This window comes from Ammospiza nelsoni, chromosome 11 (assembly GCF_027579445.1).
Source record: "Ammospiza nelsoni isolate bAmmNel1 chromosome 11, bAmmNel1.pri, whole genome shotgun sequence".
NCBI classification, from domain to species: domain Eukaryota; kingdom Metazoa; phylum Chordata; class Aves; order Passeriformes; family Passerellidae; genus Ammospiza; species Ammospiza nelsoni.
Window position 1 is genome coordinate 5,034,204 of NC_080643.1, and position 22,432 is coordinate 5,056,635.

General features: G+C 40.7%; 1 protein-coding gene across 3 annotated transcripts in view; it reads left to right on the plus strand.

Annotated features, from left to right (window-relative positions):
• Positions 1 to 20,009, plus strand: part of TAFA4 (TAFA chemokine like family member 4) — a 43,900-nt gene extending 23,891 nt beyond the window's left edge. For 2 of the 3 annotated variants that reach the window (XM_059480232.1, XM_059480235.1), the window contains exons 3-4: positions 11,513 to 11,668; positions 15,263 to 15,414. In XM_059480232.1, coding sequence (XP_059336215.1) covers positions 11,513 to 11,668; positions 15,263 to 15,414 — 308 coding nt within the window. Of the gene's footprint in view, positions 1 to 11,512; positions 11,669 to 15,262; positions 15,415 to 18,195 lie in introns of those variants that run through there. The other variant, XM_059480234.1, reaches the window with a different exon arrangement.
• Positions 20,010 to 22,432: the final 2,423 nt, after the last annotated feature.

Genomic DNA, 22,432 nt, shown 5'->3' on the forward strand with positions numbered 1-22,432 from the left:
AAGAACAGTGTGATGGAGGCTGTCCAACCCCACACAGAGTCCTGAGAAGCTTTGAAAATAACAGGAGTTGAGCAGGTGTGAATGGAAGGGGAAGTCTTTTTCCATGGGCATGTGTGCTGTTCAGGGCTCCTCACAGACAGTGCCACTAATGCAGCTCTCACTGTCTCCTGCTGCTGGCATTCACTTCACATTAAACTGCCCTTTTCTTGGCTTCTCAGGACCTTCAAGCAAGGGGTCTTGCAGAGGAATGTGCCTTTGTGGAGCTGCTGCTGCTCTGTAGGAATATCTATTGCAAACAATGGCTGCTTCCCACCCTGTCCCTGCTGAGGCACTGAGTTGAAGGAAGCATCAAAAGGACACTGAATATAATCTCACAATGTCCATGGATTTTCAAAGCTATCTACTGTTCTGACAATTTATATTGCAAGGCAATGTGTGTTTTGAGATCGAGAAAAGCCACACTGGCAGAAACTGTTTTCTAGTGAGTTAAATCAACACAATTTTTAAGGGTAGAAAACCTCTGCAGAAACTGGGGGTTGAAAGGTATTTTTGAGAATACCATCAGAAAAAACCTGTTAATAGCTTCTCCTTTTTAATATGCTGATTTCAAGAGGAAAACCCAACTGCTTTATTTAGAGTACTATCCTTGTGGAAGGAGTGAAACTAATGACAACTGTGCCAGGTCACCTTTAACTTGCTCACACAGGACATGGTGGAGCATTGCTGTTAAAGTCAATGGCTCTTGGGGGAGACTCACCAGCACTGCAGAAGGTAATGACATGTCCTCTCCTGCCACCTATGGCTGCTCCATTATCCTTGAAAGCAGCCATGAAATTTGCAAGGCTTTAACTGGAACATCTGCTTCTCTCCCTTGGTTGTTTCCCTCACATCTGCAGCGGTGGTGACAGGGCACGTGCTCTTCTTCATTCACCCTCGCTGCTCTGACCTTTCCTGTGGCTCATTTTTTATGCTCTGTCTCCTTAATGACTATTCTAATTCATCTCTGCATTTGCTGATAGTCTTATTAGGGCCAAGGGAAAATTCCCCAGGTGAGGAAGCCTGTTGTTTTCTGGTAAGAATGCAACTTTGTCAAATCTGACAAGCTGGCTGGGACACTTTCAAGGGACAATTTCACTACACTGGTTCTGCAACTTGCCCAGTTGTGACAAGTGTTCCTGCTAAAAAGAGCAATCCCTCTCTTCTGTGGTGAATGAAGTAAATCTCCTTTTCAGAATTACATGCATGACTTACTTCTTTTCTGGCCAACATCTAGAAAAATATCCAAGTGTTCTCCTGCTAGTTAAGCATCTAATTGCTGTAATTTCAAATAGATTTCATTGCCAGCATAGGAACGGAACACTTAAAAGCCCTTGGGAATTTGAGACTTCCTTTTCAATTCTAACTCCTCTGAGCTTCTAATCCAAATATGCTTTGTCAAGTGTCCTGGAGCTAAGCCAGTGTCTGTCTGGTTTCCTACAGGCACAGGGAAATGCTATTATTGCATCTGCTGCATCCCAAAAGAAATGTGCTCAGTTATTGGGGGGCAAATTTCCATCTCATGGTCAAAACCCCCCTTCCAAATATAATAATCTGCAAGAGTCAAGAGCTCTCAGTCCTTTGAGGGATGGCAGTGAGGATTGAATTTCATTCAAGGATCAAACTCCCAGAGTTGTGGTCTCTTTCTGTCAAAGCTGTGACATGGTCTGGGAGGAAGCTTTTGAAACTATGTTCCAATTTGTTCCTGTGGTACATATTGCAGAATATGGTGGCTTCTGTTATTATAGTTATATTTTAACTTTTCACTTTAAGCTGAATGGCTTAATTAAAATAGAAAATCTACCAAATTGTTGTCAAGGACTGTCAATTTTAATAAGAATGGAAGAAGAATAGGATTCTTGGATGCTTGGAATGGGATGCATGGAACAAAAAAATAATGTTTTAACTGATAGCTCTTTCATTTCTGAGAAGGGTCTGTTAACACTCTGTCTTTACTGATTTGAACAGCCTTTTAATAATAATTCACATTTTAAGCCTGGGTGAAATGTCTTGATTGTTGCTAGGTGCCAAATAAAAAAAGCTAAATTTATGTAGAACTAGCTGTACACTGACTTCCAAATCAGCTTTTTGCTGCACAAAATAATAGGGTTGATCATATAAATGGCATGGAGGAAATAAAGTGTGAGATCACAGCAGTTTGTGTGTTGTGGCAGCACCCACTTGTGCATGCCCAGGTACTGAGCAGAGATCTCCACATTTGGCTCTTTGAACTGCACCCTTCTGGGATTTTTTTGGGTTATAGCCTGCAATCGGAATGTTAAAAATTGTAGTCTTGCACCTTTATTCTTAGGTAAAGAAGATTAAAAAGTGAAAGTTGAGAGGCTCAAGAAAGCTGCAGAATCTTGAGAAGAGAAAGAAGAATTAATGGTGATCCTTTGACAGAGTCGGCAGTATAAAATAGGAAATGTGCAGACCCTGACAGCTTCTGAATTCTGACCTTTAAATTATTTTTCTGTCATTAGCAGTGTAAGTTGGGGTCAGGAGTTTAAACGTGGGCCTATGGGAAACAGTTACCAGGCTGATTCTCACTTTATTTCATTGTTATTATATTTTATTGTGTGTCTGTTACACTGCAGCTTGAAGTGCTGGGCAGTCTGCAGTGTGTAAGAAAACCCCCCATGTTTCAACAGTGCTGACTAAAAAAATGTCTGTTGACATTCTGGAAACCTCACTTATGCTTTGCACTGCTGGATCTGGCAGTTAAAATAACTTAAGTTCAATTAACTGTTCAGCCAGGCTGGATAGAGTCTGTACATGCTGAAACCACTTAAAAGTCCTCATGGCACTCAGAGTTAAAAATGCATTTGTTCAATTTAGTTTTATGGCCTGTTATTGCATAACTGGCAGCTGGATCTTATATTTGGGCTGCTGTGATGCTTTCCTTGTCTATTCCATCAGATAAACCCAAGGTAATCATTACAGCTGATATAAAATGAGACAAACTTTGAAAATAATTAATCACTAGTGATCAAGACAGAGGGCTTTTCCCAGGGATTAAAGAGCAGCTGAGGAGCTGGTGGCCTGGTGCCCAGTGCATTAACTCCTCTGATGATTGCTTGTGACATTCCTCAGAATTCCATTTGCCTGATTTGCCTATCACAGGAAAACTCCATCCCACTTGTTCAGTGAAATCTATCATTCACATTCAGTCTTATCTGCTGGTTCTGGTTTCTGCAAAAGACAGTTCTTCCACTGGCAACAAATGCTGCTCTGATTTTAATAAACACAGAGTAATTAGTGGAAAGAGGGATTCACAGCCCATCTTTTAAATTAAGAATGTCAAACAGGACAAGCAGAAGTGTTTCATAAACCACACCATTTAATGATAACAGTTATGTCTAGATCTTTCTGGAACAGATTGCCAAATGAGGGTTAATTAATGAATAATTAGTTATTTGCCAATTTTAACTATCAAATTTGGGCAAAGTCCTATTATTCTATAGTCCCATCAAAGTAATTTAAGGAGGGAAATATACCTTGGCATTATAAAAATAAACCCCAGAGAAGCAGAATCTCTTTATGCTTTGTGAGTGTGAGCTGTTTTGAGCAGTGAAATGGAGTACAGTACGTGTTTCCTTGGTTGCTCTCCCCAGTTTCACTGATTCTATTTGGACATGAGAATAAAGATTCAATTTTCACTTGAAATGAAGAGAATGCTTTTCCCCCCAAACATCTACTTTGTTTTCTGGCAGCTTCCATTTACTTAAGCTGCAGAGCCTAATGACTTAGATGACAATTAGTGTTTCATATTCTCTAAACAAATATAATTCTTTTCTGATGAATGACCTTGAACTGGGTTAAAAATACCTCTGGTATTTAGTAGATTACAAATGTTTGTTTTACACAAGTAAGCCTGAAATGATCATTAGATATTTCAGGTGCTGGAGGAATGCTCAGAAAGGCACAAGGCTTAATCCTCAAAATATATTTTTTTGCATGCATGAGACAGACTTAAAAGGTTTTGATTTTTTGTTTTTGTTCTTTTTTTTTTTTTTAATTTCTTGAAGATTATGATACTATTAAATGAACTTCTGTCATGCCATAGATGAGCAGCAATAAGCTGCACTGAGACTGGGTATGGAGAGCAACTGCAAATGGCAGTGAGCTCCTGGTGCCTGCAAGGGCTGTGTTAGTGACACCTTGGGCAGGATGGCTTCATTATTGCTGTGGATGGGATTGCCTTTCTCAGTTTGTGGTCCCAAATATGCTATTTTTGCTTTCCTATGGCAAGAACAACCCTTTTGTAGGAGGAAATCAGCTCTCACTTGAGGCAGAAAATTAAATTTTTGCTTACAAAGTGGTAACTGTAAGCCTGGCCTGTATGGATGTGTGTGTACCTGCTTTCTCCAGGCAAGCAGAAATCTCTCCAGGGAACTGGTTTCATTCTCTTTCTTTTCTCTCATGATAAATTTGTGAAGGAAGGAACAAATGAGAGAAAAATAGTGGTCCACATGTAATAGCGGGAGTGAATGTTAATGGGACACCTGGGAAATTCTTCTATATTAGAGAGCACAATGTTGCTCATTTGCTCCAAGTTATGATTGAAAACCAAATCTTTCCTTTGCATTTTCTCCTCTGCCTCACCTAAAATAGCCCCTCAGCAGGAAGCTGCCCGTAGGAAATTATTAACACTGCTTTGCTCTGAGGTGCCTTATGAGGTTTTAAGTCTTGGATTCTGTCTGTACAAGTGATGTGTGTGCTTGAAGCAGATGAATATTGGTGCCCAGCTGAAAGGCAGCAGACCTCATTGATTGACTTCAGCGAGCCCCCTGGCAGACAGAGACCACTCATGCTTTAATTTGTTTTTGCTTCCAGGTCACCCTTCATCCACCTTCCCATTTGCAGCAGCTTTCCCCTCCTCCCCCCTGCATTTCCAGCACCTTCTCATCTGTTTTGATTTATTGACCACTCAGATTTAATGCTTCATCCCTCAGAGAAGTCTCTGTGCTTGTGTCTGATCTAAGGTCACCTGTGCTACTTATTCCAGGGGACTTTAATCTCCATATGGATGTGACCCCTGATACTCAGCACAGAATTCTCTGTGTTACATGGTTCTCTCCAGCTGTGTCAGCAGCTTCCTCCAGCTGCTATGAAGGGTTATGATTTCATTAACTCTTTGGGTCTCATTATCAGGGTTTGAGGTCACTCACCTATTTTCTGATATGGAGGTACACCCACTGTACCCCTGGGGTTTCTTTCTATTTAGGTGCTTGTTTTGAGAGTTGTTTGTTTTTTTACCCCATGTGTTTCTTCTCACCTGAAACAACTTAAAGTGGTTCAGGGCTGCTTGCCTGAATCCCCAGTTAAAATCTTGTGATTTTGCACATACCACACTGCTGGTTTCCACAAGGAAAAAAGCACAAATGGCTTGATGAGAACAAAATCTGTAACTTTATAAATTGTAAGAAAAACTCTTTGGTTTGAAACCTGCACATTATGGAGGCTCCATCCTCTATTCCTACATCTGTTAAATGGCTGTATATTTACCTGCCTTTTTCTTACAGATGTTAGCACTAGGAATCACAATCCTGCAGTGTATTTGAGGACTGTAAGAGTAATGGTTAGCAAACAGGATTCTTTTTCCCCTTTTTTAAAATTTTTGTTTGATTTTTTTTTTTTGTGTTACATCCTACTTTGCCTACTATCATGGGCAGATTATGGGAAGATATTTCTTGTCTGTTTATTCCTAGAACAGCTGAACTGGGCTTTTGGGGCAGATCTGGACTATCTCTGAGCACTCCCTTACTGCCCATAAGTGAAAAGGTTGAACTTTAAAAGTGGAACTGCACTGATTTGTATATTCAGAGACAATTTCTGAGAAAGTGTGTCTGTGTATACATATATCTGTACCCTTGAAGGAGGAGAGCATCTAAGATAGAACCTTGGGACATGAATGTGAAATTATGAAAAATCCCAGTAGCTTATGGAATGGTAGTAAAGAAAAAGCTCTGCTGATACTCTCAGCCTCTAACATGGTGTGTAGTTTTTACTTTCCAAGTGACTTTTAGCTTCTTTTCTTGAGAAGAGTTGTCATCTTTAGAAACAGCCTTTTTCCACTTTTACCCCTTGAAAAACCCTGCCCTGTGAGCTGGATTGGTTCTTGTAAATATGTTTGGCAAATAATATGCAAAATAGCAAGTGTTATTTCCTCTAATGTTTGTGTTTTTCTAACAGTATTTGCCTTCTGGTGTGTGCTTCCTATGCCCATGTATTTGTAAGCAAAAGTCAGCATGAGATGAAGGCAGATGATGAACTGGCACCAAGCTTCTTAAAGTGCTTTCCTCTTCCAAACAGCATCAGTGCTGACTTCTAAACTCATTTGTTTCTCTTAATGTTGTCTGCAATATTTAGTTCCATGGCTGTTCATCCTCCTATTGACATCCATCCTCTTACCCTTTAAATAAATGATGCAGTTGATTTTGTGCAGACCAAGCTTGCTGCTTTTGAGGCTTTCTGAGGAATGTGCTGAGCTGGGCTCATCCTACTCCAGATTTGCTGCCCTCCACAGCATAGTAGCTCTCTTCATCAGAGGTGGCAGATTATGAAACAGAGATAAAAACTCCCTTTAAATTTGTATTTTCCTTATGTTTCTTAGCCAAGAAATGAGCAGAAAGAGGCGTTTGTTCAGGATTTCTGGTCAGGCATGCTGCCTGCATGTATATTGCATTGAGACAGCACTCCCTGGGAGTGATCAGAATTAGTCACAGAGATGAAATGCATGTGGACAGAATTGGTTAGCAACCTTCTGAAAGCCTCCTTCTTTCTTTGATATGTTCCCTGTGGTTTTGAAGTGCATCACTACCATGTTTGATATTTTATTAACAATAATTGTATTTCCCTCTTTTCTTTTGAGCATTTCGAAGAGTTTTAGAAGTATTAATTGGTATCTGCCCTTTGACTCCTATGAAGAAAGTGAAAATAAGTTCTTGTCAAATATGTTTATTGAAAAAAAAGTACTAAGAGTAATACTGAGAATATTAAGAATACCACTGGGAATAAACAGTTCAGTAGTGATTATTGGGTCATCTCCACAAGCCAACACAACTGCTGTGAGTAATGTTCAAGTTCAATAATTTTCTAGTTTGTGCTTTCTTGTTCTTCAGAGATGTCTGTGTTCTCTGAAATCCTGGGGGGCTGCATTGCAGCTCTGCACAGAACATTCTCCTGTGATAAAAATCCTACAGATGGCAAGTGAATGGTCACAGAACCTTCATGTGGCCACTTCTTGAGGTCATTAAGAAGCATTCTAGACCTGGGCACCTGAGGGCTGCTGTTATCTGTAGGTATTTCATTATGGAAGGCAGCAAAATTCAAGGCAGGGAGAATCCTGGAGGTTGTTCCATCAGGGAGCCTTGTCCCATTGTGTCTGTGCCTGTATGGGAGACAGAGAAAGTGAACCAGAGCAGCACTGGTGTTTCTGGGGAGGAAAAGCTGTAAGGAAATTAGGATATGGATAGAAACACACATGCCAAACTGCTGATAGGAGGAAACACAGAGCTGTGTGGTTTTCAACACCCATCCCTTATCCTGTACCATGCCTGGCTGGCCCACGCTCTCCCTTCAGTGTGCAGAAGCTGCTCTGTGACACAGACCTTCCTGTGATGCTGATAAAAGGTTTCTCCCTCTGGAGGGTTTTCTTATTTAAAAGGGAAGATGTAACCAAATTTCAACCCCAAATACTGACAGCCCTGAAGTCACAGATCTGAGTAGGTTTACACATGATGAGCTATGAATTTATGGGCTTTGCTCTCCACAGCTTTTCTCCCTCTCTCTCACTGCATTTCTCCCTGAAATGGCTTTCCTGATGTGTCCAGCATAGAATTCATTTACTGTGATCTTCACATTTTGAAAACTCTTCACTCCCTGCTCTTCTAATGACTTGGCTTCCAGAGAATCCATCAATTATAAAATATTTTAAGGCATTTCTTGAGTGTTTCTGTCAGTATAATCTCAGCTGCATGTTAAGTGTACTTTAAACCTGAGGTGAAGATTTATTTAGTGCAAGATGAATATTAAAATGTACAGGAGAGAATTCTTATATTTATTCTTTTTGCTGATGTTGGGCACTTGAATGCAAATACAACAGGTTTCAGTAGATCTAGGGAGGAATAGATTGAGTTAGGGTTGGTTAAGATTTTTTGTGAATTTTCTTAAATGTGGAAGCCACTCTGCAAACAAATGTTTATCCTCTAGATTCCTGAGCACTGGCAAAAACAGGACTGAAAGGCACCACTTTAACCCTCAGCATTTGTTCAGCACCTGCTCACAGATGTGCCTGAATATTAAGGAGAAATTCATATGGTGCTCAACAGCATAAAAAGTGTCAGGATGTGTGTGAACAAGCAGGAGGAAATATCGATGTGAGCGTGTAGGAGGGGAAAGACTATTACAAGGGCAATCCAATTAATGCAAATGATGCATGCAGATGTCTGGGGCTTTTTAGTGCTGTACTCCATAAGAGCTGTGCATGAGGGGTGAGGGAGGGGAGTGCTGCCTTCCCTTGTGTGGCAGGGCTGTTTTCAGATCTGGCATCCCACTCCTGCCCGGAGATGGAGAGGGGACACCTTCCCTCACCTGCTGGTGGAGCTGCCAAAGAGGAACGTGAGTGAAACAGCTCCTGAACCCAGGGCTGCTTTCAGGAGGCATCTTAATCTCAGCTTCTGCAAACAGCTGTGTGTCTGTTGACTCCTGGCACTCCAGGGCACCACTGTCACTGCTTCAAAAGTCAAACAAGATAACTGAAAGGCAGCCCCAGGTTTTTGGGGCTGTATGCTCAGGGCCCAAGTGTTTGATTTGCTTTGGTATTGGCTTAACAGGACTGTACACCTAAAGGAAGCAGGGTTTGAGGTGGAAAATAGACACCCTTGCAGCTACATATTGATCCTTGGAGCTGGATCTTGTCCGTCCTTATGACGTACCCTCTGGAAAAAAGGCTTCTCTTATCTCGGCATCTGATGTCTGGTGAATTGTGACTTTGCTTAAGGACAAGGCCTGGCCGCTTGGTTTTTCAGATGAGATACGTGGCAAACGCAAATATGTGGCCTGAGCAGCTCAGAATTTTTGCTTTATATTTCTTCCTTTGTAAAATCTCATTCTCAAGAGACCAAGCAGACTCTGACCTTGCTCTCCTGAAGTGAATAGAAACTCTGCTGTTGATTCCAGTCAATGCTGGACAAGCACGGTGAGCACTGTAGGAAACCAATGGAAATTTTTCCTGTTTACTCCAAAGAGTTTTGATTCAAGATATAGCACTAAAAAACCAGATAATTAAATAAATATTAAAGTTATTTAATAAGTAAATTAACAACCTCTCTTAAATAACAATCTCATTTTACAAAATCTTTTCTGTCACAACTTGTGCCACCTTTTCTCCAAGCATTGTCATGTCAGGTATTTTGAGGAACAATGCTTTGGGATGAAGTGAGAAATTTGCTTTCTCTTTTGTGTGTTTTCCATATTGACTTACAGAGAAGTTGTTGTTCTCCTGACTAGTAGCTGTTTTCATTTTTTCCATGTTTATTATTAAGTACTTGCATGAAAAGTCAGTCTCCCAACAAACTTATTACAGTGGCTCTGAAGATACTTTTATGTTGTCTTCAGCATTTTGCCAACTTGCTGTAAAATACCTTATACATTTTTCTACTGTAGCAAATTTTGCTTAAAAGTAGTGTAGCTTTGTCCTCAGGGAAAGAAAAAGGAAAAAACCTCAAAAAGCTCTGTGTAGATATAATTTTTAAAAAAGTTGAGTGCTCAAGTAGAACACCACATTTCCACTCCAAGATTGAATATGCATAGTTTCTTGTCCATTGAGGTTGTTATGAATACAAATTTGGCAAGAAAATCCAGGCAGCCAAGTGCTTTCACAAGTATTTCAGCTGTGCTTGAAATACTTGTGAAACCAAAACATACACAGCAAGGAACACTGCCAAGCCAACTTTTTAAAAGAGTTATATGTATGTATTTAATACTTTTTTTTTAAGAACTCCCCCCATAGAAGTATAAATTGCATTGCTAACTCTTTTTGAAAGTTAAGATCTCACACTAATCAAGTTATAACATTTTCTGCACAAAAATTACAGTAATCTTTATTCCTCAGGAAAATTTCATTTGTAAAGGTGCGCCTGATGTTAGTTAGCAGCAGATACTGTAAAAAAATAACCCAACCTAAAAAATCCAAACAAAAACCTCCAAACAGGGCAAACATGGAGTGAGGAAGAAGCAGGATAACTCTGAGGTTTGTCGCTTGGAGGATTTTCTGTTTGTGGAGAGTTCTCTGCCTTCCCCCTGCATTTCTTTATTCTCTGTGCCTTTGATATCAGCCACACCTACACCAATATCTGGGCTGTCTCTCTTCTCATGCTTTGTGCTGCTTTGATGGTGACTATTTTTGTTATTCTCAGTGTTGTCTCTGTCTCTCTCTCTTATGAAATAACTCACCCTGCTCTGTAGTGCTGTTAATTTACAAGGTGCTTTACAAACACAGATAAGAGCCATCCAAGGCTCTACTCTAAATAAGACAAGACAAATACAAGATGAAGCACTTGAAGGCTGCTCAGGAAAGTGAGGACATGGAGATGATTTTATGCAAGGAGCTGAGGGGCTTGTGAAGTGGAGTTTCTGAGAGGAGGTTTAGGCAGGATGGAGAGGAAGTTTGGCAGGGGAGGAAAATGATCAGCTGCAAGGAGCACTGAGGTGAGATGTGAAGGCAAGAGCAAAGGAGGGGAAAAATCAACTTGGAGAAAAGCAGGAGCAGATAATATTTATCAGAGGTTTGTTCAGAATGGTCTGTGAGGGAACTGAAGAAATCCATACAGTTTGGGTATGTTTACTTTTTCTCCTTATGGACAAAATTTGACTATCTCTGACAGCTTTACAGCCTACCTTGTTCTCAGCCTGTCTGTGATGGCAAGCATAGCAAGCAGTGCTTACATGTGGATGTGTCAAAAAGTTTCCCTACTGTTTAAGATGTCTCTCTTGTATTAAATATTACCCTATCCACTGTGTCCATTTATGAAGGGAAAGATCTAAATATAAAACCTGATGGATGTCAGGACGGCAAAGGAAGATGACTGTGCTCTTTTTGCCTTCATCATTTAACTGATTACTCTGACCTGCTCTGTTTTTGTAAGGGTGAGGGAAGATAGATTGGAAAACTGACTTACAAAAGCTAATTTCATAAGGAAGAATAGTATATATAAACTCAGGGAATGAGCCAGATCCTGTTGGAACCCTGGCTGCTGAGAATTTAAGCTTTCTGTGCTGACAGACACTGACCCCCAAGAGAACGCTGCATTTGACCTGAGGCCGTGGAGAAAGCTTCCAAAAAGCTTCACCTTCTAATAAGATGAAGTCCCCCTCATCATTCTTCCCTGCCACAACAGTCATCCTATTTCGACGGTTTCTCACAGGCACTGATGTGTTTTTTCTCTCCATCCTTTGCCTCTGGGGCTGTTAGGGCAGCACCAGGTGAAGCAGGGCACGTGTGAGGTGGTGGCCATGCACCGGTGCTGCAACAAGAACCGGATCGAGGAGCGCTCCCAGACCGTGAAGTGCTCCTGCTTCCCAGGCCAGGTGGCCGGCACCACGCGGGCCCAGCCCTCCTGCGTGGAAGGTGAGTGCTGGGTTGTCATTTCAGGCTTTACCCCAAAACCTGTGTCCCTCCCCTGAAGATTCTCTCCCAGGTGTGTCAGTCATCCTTCCTTTCCCCTCCCTGACCCCTCCCAGCACTGTCTGTCAGTCCTGCAATTCCAGAAGGGCGTTGAGTGATTGGCAGAATCAAAGGATGCCCTCTACCCCTGGGGGGCATTGGGCCATCCAGGTGTCCTTTGTCCCTTGAGACCTCTCATGTACACCTGGTTGGTGGCTCCCTACCCCTCTCCCCGGGGTTCAAAGGAGCAGCAACCCCAGGCTCAGGGAGTTCTGTTGGAGCTGCTGCTGCATCCAGAGGCCTGTGGGCCAGAATAAAGCTCTGGATCCAAACCCTCCATCAGAACCGACTCCTTTCTTTCACCACTGCCTTAAAGGTGAAGGAAAGAGATGAAACCTTCTCTGTCAGGGGAAAACCTGAGGAGCAGACCCTCTTAAGGGAGGAGGCTCCATCCCACCACCACCAGAGCTCCTGCAGGCCTGGACTTGTCTCCACAAGGCCAGCTGCAGCATCCAGCCGGCCAAAAGTGTCTCTGGGGTGAAACACCACACATCCAGCCAGCCAAAAGTGTCTGTGGGGTGAAACACCACACACCCAGCCGGCCAAAAGCGTCTGTGGAGTGAAACACCACACACCCAGCCGGCCAAAAGTGTCTCTGGGGTGAAACACCACACATCCCACAGCCAAAAGTGTCTGTGGGGTGAAACACCACACACCCAGCCGGCCAAAAGTGTCTCTGGGGTGAAACACCACAGTGCTGCTGTTTGGTTCAGCACCAAGGCCAGACGAGCTCAGGCACGTCCTGTCCACCTATATTGGTAAATATTCCGATAGTGAGAGCCTCTGCTCACTCCTGCCTCGTTAAGATTGTTTGAGTTTATTCTCCTTGATGTCTGACTTCCCACTGCCTCAAAAAAGCATAATCCTTCCTTTTGTTAATTTTAGAGACATCTCTGTGTGTTGTTGATAATGAGCCTGTGCATAAATCTTGGTGTAATTAATCCTCTTAATATATGTGCTGGTCCATTTCATGTCTGTGCCAATAAAACTTCTCAATTTTTTTCCCACAGAAGAATTCTCCTCTAAAACTAGTTTGAAAACAGCATAAGCCAAGAAATTCAGGCTTATGATATTAACTCTTGCAGATGTCTTAAGACTTAGTAGCTTGGCTAAAAATTCACTGGATAATAAATGCAGCCCTAAGACTGGGAATGCACATGGGGCTGGGACATCTGACATGGAGAGCTTTTCTCTAAATCAATATTCACCATTTAATTTGCCTATTTTTTTAGGGATTGCTGCTCTTGTTAAGTTAGTAAATCTACTTCAAGACAGATTTTTTTCTTCATCTTAAAGTTACCAAAATCCCTCATTCCATTAATTCATAAGCAAGATCCTGTTTTTATTCTTTTGTGCCTCAAATCGCAACCAGTTCACTTAAACATAAAAAAAAAGTTTTTAAGTCCAATTCTAATCTAATATTCAGAAATATTTAGTGTCAGACATAGAACTCTATGTTCTGTGTGAATGTAAATATGTTCTATGTAAATTTGTGTTCTATGTAAACATGAATCTGTTTTGTGATTTTTTTTACCTATTACAAAGCTGTCAAAAGAGATATTTTTTAAAAGTAGATTTAAAAAAAATAGGTGCCTAGTGTTTTTATGCTTTATAATTCAGCAGTTCAGTTTAATGGTGCATTTTCTTAGGGAGTTTTCTTGTTACATCAGGAGTGTCTTCTGCATTTTTAGGTAACACATCAAATAGCAGAAATACTTTTACATGTAACAGATAATAGAAGTCAGGCATTATTTTAAGCTCACTTAAAGACTGCAAAAGTGACACTGTCATTCTATGGCAGAAATATATAAATACTGCAGAAGCTTGATTCAGCCAACAGTTGCTGAAGGAATTTAGTTTTTTTTTTTATTCAAGTATAGTTGCAATTAAGTGTAACAAAATATTATGAATGTAAGATTTTGACTGTTCAAGTGGAAGCCTTTGATTCCCCTCACTCCTTAGGGTAATGCTTTACCAGGCTTAGCTTATTTTTGCCAGCATCTGGGACTGGAGTGAGTTGCTGCAGCACAGAAGCTGAAACTCCCTTTCCTCAGCCTCAGGATCTGATGTGTTTTCTCCCACTCTGTACATACCCTGCAGTAGACTCCTACACTGTGAAAGCAAGAAACTGTTTGAGTCTTCAATTTGCATACTACAGACTGATACAGACATTTAGGGGCTTTGTCCTGAGTGCAGGCTTTATCAGAAATGATCTCTCACCTCCCAGGGAAGCACAGTCAGGTTTCACCCATTTTTTGTCCACAATCAATCAGTATCAATGCAAATGATCTGAGACCCAGATGGAAGTTCATACATTTATTTTGTAATGTTATAAGGCTGAAATGTTAGTTTATAAAAGCCAAAGCTGTGTTCCAAAAGTGTGTCTTTTCATAACATTTTTCAGTAAAAGTGCAAAACAAAGGTAACTGAATGAACATTTCAGCAATATCCTGATGTCAGCTTCCCTGCTTGACACCCCAATTTAAAGGTTGCAGAAGAACAAATATGTCTTGAAATTAAAAGGGAAAAAAGTGCTTTACAAGAAGTAGACTCCATTATTTTTGTTCATCTCATCTGAATATGTTATCTTTTAAGGCATGTGATTCAATAGTTTGTGCACATAGTAGCATAATGCAGACTGGCTGAATCCACATCTTAAGCCATATTTTATTTTGAAATCCAATATAGATTATGTAGGATTGTGTACTGATATGATTCATAACAATTTTCTGGGATTTGATGAGTGCCATGAACAATGCAAACCTGAGAAATGCATGCAGGTGTTTGTGCTGTTGTTAACAGCAGGTTTATAAGGTCATGGCTACATTTCTAAAAGGAATAGGCATGGTCTTAATAGAAATTGGCTTAAGGGTAGAGAATTAATAAATTTGCCCAGTTAAGGTGTACAACTGTGGCCTTCCAAAACATATTGCAGAAGTGGCAGTGTGACTGCAAATGGATTTTTTAGTCAATATTCTAGTGCTTGCCAGAGGTTTCCCTGTTCTTACCTGCAGTATTTGCTGACACACCTCTGGGGTTTACGTCTCTGTGCAATTCTATTTTCTCACCCAGTGAAGAGAGAAACTGGCATTTCTCTGTCCAGTCTCCCATATGCATGTATGGATTAAACAAGAAGTCTCGGCTTCATTCCCCCTTACAGCAGGTACATGACTGAAGCATGCAAATGAAGGAGAAAAGTCGTTTTTGTAGTCTGTGGAGATGGAAAGGCACTTCCAGAGGTCAATTCAAATGTTGGAATCAGTCTCTGGTCGTGTCTGCCTCTTTCTCATTTGGATATGGCATTTACCTTTCTGAGAGCTGGTGAAGTGTTCTCTCACTTTTTTACCTCAAACACACTCCATGTAATTCACTATTAAACCAGTCATTGTTGATTTTCCATTTTGAAATCAACTAATTGAACATGGCACAGACAACCGCCCTGCAATAAAACAAGGGTGACAAAAAATATATTGTTTCTGTTTCCTGCTTCTTTTTCAGCTTCCATTGTCCTGCAGAAGTGGTGGTGTCACATGAACCCCTGTTTGGATGGAGAGGACTGTAAAGTACTACCAGACTATTCAGGTTGGTCTTGCAGCAGTGGAAATAAAATCAAAACCACAAAGGCAAGTACAGAGATCACCTATATTTAAAGGTGCCATTCTGCTGATTGCTCTTATTGCATTTTGTCTGTGGGTGTGAGCACCAGTCTTGGCCTTCTCAAAGTTTTGGAAAGCTGTGATTAATTGGTTGCTCTCAGAGAGGAAATATTAGTTCAGAACTGCCCCTTCACTCCTGGAATCACACTGAAAATGGCCCTGATTCAGTCTGCAGTGAGCCAAAGAAATTATTTCATTGTGCTCAGTGCTAGAGGGATAATCATGTTCCAGAACCAATTCTTCAATTTGCAGGCTGAGTACAGGGATCCAAGATCTTTACCACTGTCACATAAACTTAGATTCCTGTGCTGGACAGCGTTTTACCTTTTGAAAGTACCAGTCTGGCTTGGGAGTTGCTGAGAACCTGCACTGATGACAGTGTGCCATACTGAGCATCACTGGAAATCAGGCTGGTTCAGAATATTTCTAATTACAGACCACCCTGTAGGTGGCCTGATTTATTTTTTTTAAACCAAACCTTTGCTTATGTCATCTTATTTCTTAACTAATGGAGAGAAAATATCATGTCCTCTGTCTGCCTGGCAATTTAAAATGAGTTCAGTGCATTGAAGTTCAGCAAGTCACAGCAAACTGCATGTCTAAATACATCATAAACCAGGAGTCTTTAGCAGGCAATAGCAAGGAGAGACATATGCTCGGCTTTTCCCTTTACAGCCTCTTCTAGCTGGGAAAGAATGTTCTTCATTAGGTTACAGTCTGAGTTAATAAGCAATACTGTCACCAAATGTTGTTTAGTGAAGGCTGCTCTGAGCAGTGAAAACTGCACTAATTTGTGGATGGATGAGAGGAAATTGGATGTTTTGGGCAGCTGTGCTGTGGCACTGGTGCTCTGTAGACATTGCACAAAGGCAGTGGCATCCCTGCTCGTGGCAGAGGGGTTGGAACTAGAAGATTTTCAAGAACCTTTCAACCCCAACCTTTCTATGACTCTGTGGCCAGTGATATTTATCAAGTGCCAAAGATGTAGTCTATAGCATGCCTGGGTCCTGCTGATCTCCTGTGGTGGACACTACATCTGGAATTTGGCCTGCAAACCCTGGAATCAGTGTGGATAACTGGGACTCAGTTACTGCAAGTTAAAAATTACCCTCAGCCTTTCAGTTTTTTCCCCAGGGCTGATTTTTAACTACTCATTTGTAGATCAGGAGTAGCATTGTAGCATCCACTGAAGGGTGGGACTGGTGAACAGGAGTTCTAGATGTTGTACAAGACAACTTCATCTCTGGACATACCAAGAGAGAGCTGACAGTTTATACCAAAAGGACTTTATTGGAGAAGAGTGAGTCAGGTTAATTATTCTTTGAGTGAGGGTTAATTATCCTTGATGCCTTGGACAGATACTCGAGGGGTGGGTGGCAGAACAAAGACTTTTATGTTGGCACTGATGTCTGAATTGTCAGATCCTCATCATGCAGCTGCCTCTTCCTTCCTCTGGACAGCTGTAAGGAAACTAGAATGGAAAGAGAGTCCCAGGGAAAAGGGAAATATGGCATAGCATATATTTTTATTTTGAAAATGAACCAAAGATTTGTCTCAGATTAATAAAACAAATATTTCTTAGGTATGTTATTAAAATTTTACACAAAGAGGCCTATTTGAACAGCCAAACTGTTGAGTCACCTGTGAGCCTCAGCAATGGGATGCTCAAATCAGACACAGCAAAACCTTTTGGGACAATTACAGAAAGTGTATGCAAACATGAATTTTTTCCAATTTAATAGTTGCCTTATGTCTAAAACACAATAGTTGAGATCCATTCCATACGAATTCTTTTTCTGTGTTATGCACCAGAGATGATCTCATTGCCATTTAAATTTGTAATCAATTTTTGAAGCTTTTTAAGACCCTGGGATCAGTGCTGCGTGGGACAGGTTAATTATACACTGAAAGAGGAAATGTCATTTAACCAACTTTAAGTCCTCTATCTTCTCATTCCATGAAAATAAGCAAAAATAGTGTAACTAAAATATTTGAAGCAGAGGAGACTGCTGACACGACTCAGTATTTAGATGAACAGTTAGTGTCTGAGTGGGACAGTTAAAATGTGCAAAGCTGAGGAATTTGCATCTTCCATCAGTTCCCTCAGGGAAGGAAATAAAAACTTCTCTATGCTGAGTGTCTGTTTAGTTTTGTGACACATGTAGACACTGCAGAGCAGAGCTGACAAAGCTTTCCTCCTTCCAGCTGCCTATTCTCATCCATTTCCAGGACAGGAAATCCAGCAGGACCCTCCTCACTGTGCAGCCAGAGCTGTGTCCTGTGTGTGCATCAAGGCTTCAACACATCCCTGCAGCCCCTCCAGGGTCCTGAGGGAGTTCTGCTGGCTGGGGGAGATTTCTGCTGCAGGAACAATTTATTCCCATGTGCTGCCAGGTCCCTGATTCCCTCCCATGGGATGGACCCCGGGAATGGGCAGCAGTTTGCATGAATGGCCCTTTGGGATGTAAATCCTACACTTGTGTTGGAGGCATTGGGAATGACATGAAGCAAAGTAAAATAGGAGATGTCCAGGAGGTGTTGGTGGCAAATTTAACGGTGAATTGCCATTTCTTTATCTGCAAATCTCCCTCATGCTATGAAATAACATGTAATTAACATTTCTATGGAGATTCTGCTTCTCTGTGTGATATAAAGGTGTGGCTGGGGCAAGTTCATTCATTGTCTATTTGTGTGCAGTTTTTTGCAGTAACAATGCACTTGATATCCTTTTTTTGGTCGATTCTGTGTAAGTAACTCTTTCCTCTCCTTTTATAGGTAACACGGTAGCAAAGGCTAAACCTGAGGGCCACTCCCAGAACTATGGCACACGGAACTGTTCCTTGGCTGTCACACAGAGACCCTTTTTTGTCATGCTGTTATTGACTTCACCCTTTGAACTTGCAAAGGAGTTGGGAAAAAGGGACAGCACTTCTCCTTTGAACTGTGGCTGCAGCTCCTGAACCTGGATTTTGCTATATTGGTACATTACAATCTCACAAGAAAAATCAGGGAGATTTGGTTCTGCCTGAAACGCACCTTGGATTCCCAAGGATCTGAGACCTGGCTGAAAATTGTGGAAGAACACACCTGAACTTCTTGTGGTGCACCAAGGATAAGACTTTCCTAATGACACAAAGATATGTAAAATTGTTTTAAATGAGTTTAGGTCATGAATGTAACTTAGGGGATCATAGAAAGAAAATGCTGATGTTAGAACTGGTACAGATGATCTCTAAGGTCTTTTCAACCTCTATGATTCTATGGATTTGTCTGAGGTGTTTCTTGCATACAGTACAACATCAAAATACAAAGCTGATCCCAGTGAATTGATGGGACCGTGCTAGTAAATTATGTCTTAGGGTATTTTCAACTGTAATTTAGTACCTATCAAGGTGGTATGAAGGTGAAAAGATGGAACTTATAGAATTAGTAGCAATTATTGTAGGGCAATAAACTTTGGTTATAGCTGTGCAATTAGATTTATTTCCTTAGATAGTTCTAGGTAGTTTAACCTTTACATTCATAAGTGATGACAGGAAAGCATGAGGAAGAGATAAAATTTGAAAGCAGGCATAGTTTTTCTTGTCCTAAAATAAATCCATTCTCTAGGGGAATAGCAAAGTATACATATTCCTTGCCTCTTTGAATCTAGATATGGGAAAGAATTTAGCCATTAGCTAAAAATATTCATTGAGATGCCTCAAAAAAAAGGAGAGCAGGCTTGTACTGCATAAGGAAGGCTTACTGGAATGGGAGTAATTTATTTGGATTTTCATTGCTTTGGTTATATCCTAATAGGTAACATACTTAAAATTCATAAGCAAAATTCTAGATAAAAGTAAATTTTCAGTTTCAATTAGTTCTTGTTTAGAATGATTATAATAATTAAATGTCCAGTTCCTTGACAGACTGAATTTCCAAGTGGTTACATTTTGAGACACGTAATTGTTCCCTATTATTGTAGATGCATTTCATGCTCTTTTTTTTATTTGCCTGTTAGAGATTTTTTGTCATCAGTCTTCATAAATAGAATAGAGGGTAGAGGTGAAGCTGCAGCCAGTCTGCTCCCCCTGACATTGCAGCAGACTGAAGTGCAGTGGTGCAGATGAACTGCTGGTGACCCAGAGACAGAAGTCATTGTTATGCTTTATGTAAATATTGGGGTAACAATGCACATCCAATTTTTATACACACTGAAAGGTGGAAAAAAAAAAGCTGTCTAGTACTAATGTAAGTCATTGTGCATAAGCTCTCTAGTGTAGGGGAAAGATCCCATCAGCAATGGGAAGCTGTTCAGGGTCATAATTATTAAATTCTGATTTGCTGGAGTGAGTGGGAGCATTCAGCCAGTTAATTCCACCAGAGTCAGTGGTGGGAGGATCTGGCCCTGTGTTTTTTTGGTTTTGATTTCCTCGGTTTAGGTCACTTTCCATTATGTATTTGATTACAGCTGGGATCATAGTGGTCATTGTACTCAGTGATAAGCAAACAAGAGATTTTCTGCTCTGTGCTTGGACAGCTGAACAGTTAATAGACTCTGCTTGCCCTAATGAGCTCTACATTCCCAATATTTTTCCATTGTTTTGATTTTCCGATTAAATTTTAAAATTACTATTTCTATTGTTTCTCTGCATATATATTCATGGTGTCATCAGGGGAGATCCTTTTCATTTGCTATTTGTACAGTGTTTACCCATAACTGGAATTTATTTATTTTGGTAAGTGTTCTATGGTGATGTTAAGTTAAAACCATTTCTGAGATGTTCTAGATGGGAAAAAAAGAGTTTTAGAGAAAAGTTGTCTATTTTTGAAGGTAGATTCAAAGAAAATAAGTTACTTTCCAGTGGTTATATACTGGATTTGTGGTGGAATTGAGAACAAAACCAGAACTTCTCAATTCGCTGCTACCCCAAAGGGGTGAAATGTGTCACATACCCTGAAATGGCCCCCTGGAAGCTTTTGCTGTCACTAAGGACAGGGGAAAACTACAATGTAAATTTGGTAGTAGGGAATTATGAAATATGGCCCAAATGAATGACTTGCTTTCCTTGAAGCCCAGCCCATGGCAGAGATTTTATATTCCCAAAGAAGCTTTGTTCCAGGGGATCTTGGGTCAGTTTACAGCCTTTTCTGACTCGTTGCACAGGTGCTGTGATGTGTGCCTGCCTCTCCTTTTGGAGCAGTGCTGCTGCTTCCAGTGCTGTTGTCTGGCATCTGACACCAGCTTTGCCCTTCTGCTAGGAGGCAGCAGAATTAAATCTGTGCCAGCTGCTCTGCCGGGGGAAGAGAGAGATCCGTGCCTCAGATCCTTGGTGTGCTCTCTCTGGAATAGTCTGTGTCTCACTGCTGCTTCTAGAGGAGCAGTTTTGGTAGGCAGCAATCCTCACCAGCTCTTTGCAGCCTCAGGCTGCTCCCACTGTTGAGCTTCTGGGGGCCAAATCCTGTGGGTCATCACACCCAGGGTTTTGTTTGGACAGACACTCTCCTGTGCTGGTTCAGAGAATAATCCTCTTGCTCTAAAAGTGGCAATGTCTTTCCATGCAGTTTCAAACAAAGATTATTGCAGACACTCACTTCTCTGATGATATATTAATATCCAAGCTGAGCTGATTCATATTCTGATTATACCTTTATCTTATTTCTTAACTTTGTTCTTTTTGTCCCTCCTCAGGCTGACCCTGAAGCCTTTCCTTTCCTCCAGGTGACATTTGAGTGGGCATAAAATAACTGTGGCTTCTTCGTGGCCTTTTTTCTCCCCTCTGCCTGTCTTTGTAGCCCTCCTTGCAGTTTTGGTGAATATTTTTGAACACAGATTGCCAGAATTATGTGCTTTATTTGGCATCTGCCATTGCTGGTTTTTGGGAGTGTTGAGCACTGCCAGGACTGACTGATGAGGAGCTCCATCTCCATCCTGTCTCACTTTGAGCAGGAAGTGCCACTGTTCACTCCCCAGCCATTCCTTACACCATCCTTGTCTTCTCCAGCTAGATAAGGAAATATCTGTGGTATCAAAATAAATGCTTGAATATATAGATTAAACTAGAACTATGGCATTTTATTTATCTAGAAATTAAATTATCATAATATAACTCCCTTCAAGGTTTTCCTTGCATCCTACAACTCTGTTAAATTCATGGTAGATTTTTTCCATTTTCCATTTACCTCTAAGTCTTATCTTCAAGGATTTTTGTTCAAGTCTGGTCTAAAGAGAGTGGATAAATTTTTTACACTTGCTGTAAATTTTCTCAAGGGTTAGTTTATAACAAACCTACAACAATAGAAAATGGCTTTGAAGACTCACAGTTTGCTGGCAGACTGAAAAGACCCTGAGGTAAGAGAACAGTTAAGACTTCTGTCATAACAATAGATGCTTCTGTATCTATTGAGATAGAGATGATCCTGTAACAAATATTTGGGATAAATTAGTGCCTCTAAACTGCAGTAATGTCACTTAAAGAACTGCTTTTTGCAGCACAGTGTCTCTCAGCAATGCATTGGGGTAATAATTCTGGACAAACTCAGAATGGATGTGCTCACCTTGGAATTTGGAATATATTGGTTATGGTTCAGGAGGGTGGTTTTTTGAAGGTTAAGGCTGCAGGGATTCTCACTGCCTGGAAATGAGAATTCTACACCTGAAAACGTGAAGTATGTACTGTTTTTCAGTTCAGTTACATTAGAGTTTCAGAATCTCATTTTCAAGAGCAGGATTAACTAAACAATGATGAACCTTGGAGCTTTTTTTCTAAATGATGACTTTGCCTTGATGAATAAGCATATCTCCAAATAATTTCCTTTATGTTTTTTGCTGTTAAAGTTACTTAAAAAGACAAACAAAAAAAGTGCCTGGGCAGAGTTAACAGCTTGTATTTTAAAGTCTAGATCTCTGCTATGTGAATACATCTCAGTTACCAGATTTTTCTAATTTGCATGAAATTTCACAAATGGGGGTTAGAATAACAGCATGTACCAACCTTCAGGAGACCTTTTGCATTTTATAAAGTACCACAGC